We start from the raw sequence: 4,665 nt of genomic DNA on the forward strand, positions 1-4,665 counted from the left end.
GCATCTCCACATGTTCCTGCTCCTGATAAAGGACTGGTGAACAGTTGCAACAGTCATAAATGATGAAAGATGCAGCAGGCTGTTATATTCTCCACAAAGAGTAATTCAGCAGGCACCAAAGCAGGCATGAGAAATGCAGCAGGCAGTTGTGTTTCCCGCACAAAGTGTTTCAGCAAGCATAAAAGCAAGCAACACGCCTCCCAAGGCAAAAATTGCGTGTTTCGACAAATTCTTCTTCAGGCAGACGTATTTTCCTGGAACCAAAGCTCTCAGTTTTACTGTGCATAAGTCAAGCATTCTAAAGAAGGCTTCTCTGGTTCTTCTCTATCGCAACTTTCATCAGTCCTTTATCAGGAGCAAGATAGTCTACAGCGTTGGAATAGGTCTTTGTAGCTGTGGACTTTTCTATTAGTAGATACAATGTACATTTTTGTATGTGTATAAGATATACTTATACTTATGGAGCTGCGGTGGCTCAAGTGGTTAAGACGCTGAAGTGCAGGCTGTCGAAGGTCGGTAGTTCAGCAGTTCGAGACCCGAGTTGCCGCATGACGGAGTGAGCGCCCGTCTCTGGCCCCAGCTCCTGCCAACCTAGCAATTCAAAAGCAAGAAATTGCAAGTAGATAAATAGGTACCACTTCGGTGGGAAGGTCACAGCGTTCCGTGCGCCTTGGTGTTTAGTCGTGCCGGCCACATGACCACACAAACGTCTTTGGACAGCGCTGGCTCTTCGGCTTGGAAACGGAGATGAGCAACGCAACCCTAGAGTCGGCATCGACTGGCTTTCGAGCAAGGGAAACCTTTACCTTTTTAGCAGCCCTGAACATTGCAAGTAAATCAATATATGAAGATACAAGTACATATTAGTAGAAGTGTGTTTTGTTCTATCACGGTGTTTCTTTGTGGTTGCCGTTCTTAAAGGTAAGCAGCACTCTCAGTTTGGCCGTCCGGCTCCTTCTGCTTCCAAACAAAATATCAGCACAAGGTTCTTACTGGTTGATATATTTATAGTCCAAAATACAATAAAGAGCAGTCGAAGATGGACCAGCTAGACAAACTTTTCAAGAATCCTTTCTCAAGACCAGACTTATATTGAAGCCATGCCTACAGACTCAATTCCCAGCGCTGAAGTTCCTGATGCTGGCACAGCGTCCGTCTCTCTAATGAGGCGTTTTGGCTGACAAATGGAAGAGAACGCCGAGTCCACTTATTCCGTAACGCTAAGAACTATCTACATATCATTAAAATCCAATTTTAGTGCCAACCAAGTCTCTAAGTCTTTTGTAATGCAGTCACTCTATATATGTGCACTGTCTGTGGCAAGTTAGTCAGCCTTCGTGCATGATCTGGGAATCTGAACAGTCTTCAGGGATTCCATCTACAGATTGTTATTATGACACAAAGAATGCTTTCCGTCCGAAACGCGACTTAACGCCTAGGATACGCGTCTCGGGTTTAAGTGAACCAGTCAAGTGTTCCAAGATGCAGGGCTATTTTGGGGCAGGGACGCACAGGAACGCAGTTCCAGCTGGCTCCCGAGTTGGCCACGCCCAGCAGGGACTCATTAGCATAACAGGCCACACCCAACAGCAGAAACTCATTAGGATTGGCTACATTAGGGGTGTGTGGCCTAACATGCAAAGGAGTTCCTGCTCCAAAAAAAGGCCCTGGGTTTGGACAACAAACAAGGTAAACAGAATAACAAGCAAAAGATGGGTGTGGCTGGATAACCACACTTCTGGTAACATGGGGGTGCGTCCTAATGCGCTAATGAGCTGTGCTGGCAGGGGTGTGGCCTATTATGCTAATGAGTTCCTGCTGGTCTTTTTCTACAAAAAGAGCCCTGCCCAAGATGCATGGACTAAAATCATTTCAGGTATTTTTTTAATTTAAAAACTGGACATGTACGGTCCCTCTTCTGGAACAACTTATGCATTCTTGTTGCGTTGCATCCCTTTTAACTGTGTGCAAACTGATTTAGTGTCCGTGAGCGCATCTTGCTGGAGAGACTGTGTGCACGTGCCCACTTAAACTGTGTATGAAGTGAACAGTGCCCGTGAGCACATTTTGTGACTTCCGAGCTGCCTGTTTGGCGATGAAGTTTTTTCCTGTCATTGATTATGTTATTGGATCTATAGAGATTGCATTACGAAAGACTCAGAGACTCGGTTAGCGTTAAAATTGGATTTTAACGATATAGAGATAGTTTTTAGAGTTATTGAATAAGTGGTCTTGGCGTTCTCTTCGTTTGGCAGTTACAGATGTCGAGCGTCCAGATTTCGCTGTATAGTGGAAAAAAAAGATTGGATTTATACCCCGCCCTTCACTCAGAGTCTCAGAGCGGCTTACAAACTCCTTCCCCTCCCCCTCCCCACAACAGGCACCCTGTGAGGTGGGTGGGGCTGAGAGAGCTCTGACACAAACTGCTCTTTTTCAAGGACGGCTGTGCCAGAGCTTGTGACTGACCCAAGGTCACCCAGCCAGGTGCAAGTGGAGAAGTGGGGAATCAAACCCGGTTCTCCCAGATTAGAGTCCGCGCACTTAACCACGACACCAAACTGGCTGGGGCCGGCAAGTACTGGGGCTGGCAAGTTTCTTGTGAGTCAGACCTGGCCGGGGGGGCGGAGGGGGGGGGAGGTCAGGGAGCCTGAATAGGGAACTGGTTAAATCTTAAGGCCAGCCCCAGGTATTCCCAACGTGGTACTCACGGGCACTGCGGTGCCTCCCAAGTCTTTTTAGAAAGTAGGTGGGGCCAGGCGGGGCTTTTAGCCAGTAAGATTTCTGATTGGCTGTGCGGATTCTATGGCTATCTCCGCCTCCTGCAGCAACTATTTTGTGGAGGCCATTTTGTGCCTGCGCCCGCCCCAGTGTGCTGGAATTTCAAAGGGTCCCACAGGCTCAAAAATGTTGGAGCCCCCCAGCCTACCCTATAGGAGGAGGAGGAGAAGATATTGGATTTCTACCCCACCCTTGACTACCCGAAGGAGTCTCAGAGCAGCTTACAATCTCCCTTCCCCTCCCCTCAACCGACACCCTGGGAGGCAGGTGGGGCTGAGAGAGCTCTTTTGAGGACTGCTCCTGAGAGAACAGCTCTGAGATAACTTGTGGCTGACCCAAGGTCACCCCAGCAGCTGCATGTGGAGGAGTGGGAAATCAAGCCCGGTTCTCCCAGATTAGAGTCCGCGCTCCTAACCACGACACCAAACTGGAGGAGATCCTCTGCAGAAGTTCACGCAGGTCAAATGGGAGGAAAGGAGTCGCCTGTTTCCTCTCTTCCCCGTCCCCTGCGGTTCTGCCTCCCCACTCCTCCTCCAGCCTCCAGACTTTACCCTTGCTAGCCAGCCTCCTTGGTTATCTGCAAGCGCTGGATGCTCTTTGCACATGCCAGGGGCACGAAATTGCCAGTCCGCAAGGACTGCTGAAAGAGGAGGGTTTGCTGAGGTCAGCGGTCTCATTGGCCACCGTGCCCGGGGAGAGCCCCTGACCCCTGGCGAGGAAGGCCGGTGAACGGCACCGAGGTGCCAATTAAGCAGAAGGCTGATCATCTGCAGATTGCACCCTCGGTGAGCTGGAGGGACGGGGTCTGCCGTGCCGAGCTTCTTTTTAAGCCAATTAGGGGATTGACCGGCGCAGAAGTTAATTTGCTACACAAGGCTCCGTGGCAGCACCAGGCATACATGCCACGACAGAACTCTTAACCCGGCTGCGTGGCCGAACGCCGCTGTGTCTCTGAGTGGAGGCCTTCGCTGGCAGGTCGGAATCGGCATCTAAGCATGGGCGGTCCGAGGCCCCGCTTCAATTCATTTTGGGTTTTCTCTCCACCTCCCACCCCCCAGGCGACTAAAGCGCACATCAAGCTCAACACCAAGAAGCTCTACCAGGCAGACGGCTACGCGGTGAAGGAGCTCCTGAAGATCACGTCGGTGCTGTACAACGCCATGAAGACCAAAGGCATCGACGCCGTCGACGCGGAGGAGGAAGACGCGGGGAAGTTCAAGTTTGACCTTGGCTCAAGGGTGAGGGGGGAAGATGTTCTCTTCTCTCTCCTTTTTTTTTAAACCACCCCCACCCCCCCGGTTCTTGCATTACACTTCTTCCTGGAGCTCCAAGTGCCGTTTCAGCTTCAGTGACGCTGCAAAGTAGATCAAGTGGGGGCTGGGTCTCCGGCCAAGCCACTGCTCAAGGAGCGCAGTGAGGAGAGTGTCCCTACGGGAGCCCGGCTGGGTCAGTCCAGGGAGGGTCCATCCGGTCCAGCCTCCTCTCTCACACAGTGGCCAACCAGTTCCTCTGGAGGGCCAACAACAGGGCAGAGAGGCCGAGGCCTTCTCCTGATAAGAACATCAGAGGAGCCCTGCTGGATCAGGCCAGTGAGGGTCCATCCAGTCCAGCCTCCTGTCTCATACAGTGGCCTCAACCAGTTTCTCTGGAGGGCCAACAACAGGGCAGAGAGGCCGAGGCCTTCTCCTGATAAGAACATCAGAGGAGCCCTGCTGGATCAGGCCAGTGAGGGTCCATCCAGTCCAGCCTCCTGTCTCATACAGTGGCCTCAACCAGTTTCTCTGGAGGGCCAACAACAGGGCAGAGAGGCCGAGGCCTTCTCCTGATAAGAACATCAGAGGAGCCCTGCTGGATCAGGCCAGTGAGGGTCCATCCAGTCCAGCCTCC

At 51.6% G+C, this 4,665-nt stretch overlaps 1 protein-coding gene across 1 annotated transcript in view; it reads left to right on the top strand.

Annotated features, from left to right (window-relative positions):
• Positions 1–1,184: 1,184 nt before the first annotated feature.
• Positions 1,185–4,665, top strand: part of CLUAP1 (clusterin associated protein 1) — a 77,881-nt gene continuing 74,400 nt past the window's right edge. Inside the window, exons 1-2 of the mRNA XM_015413551.1 lie at positions 1,185–1,214; positions 3,837–4,016. Coding sequence (XP_015269037.1) covers positions 1,185–1,214; positions 3,837–4,016 — 210 coding nt within the window. The remainder of the gene's footprint in view (positions 1,215–3,836; positions 4,017–4,665) is intronic.

This window comes from Gekko japonicus, unplaced genomic scaffold (genome assembly GCF_001447785.1).
Source record: "Gekko japonicus isolate JY-2015 unplaced genomic scaffold, Gekko_japonicus_V1.1 scaffold1098, whole genome shotgun sequence".
Lineage (NCBI taxonomy): Eukaryota > Metazoa > Chordata > Lepidosauria > Squamata > Gekkonidae > Gekko > Gekko japonicus.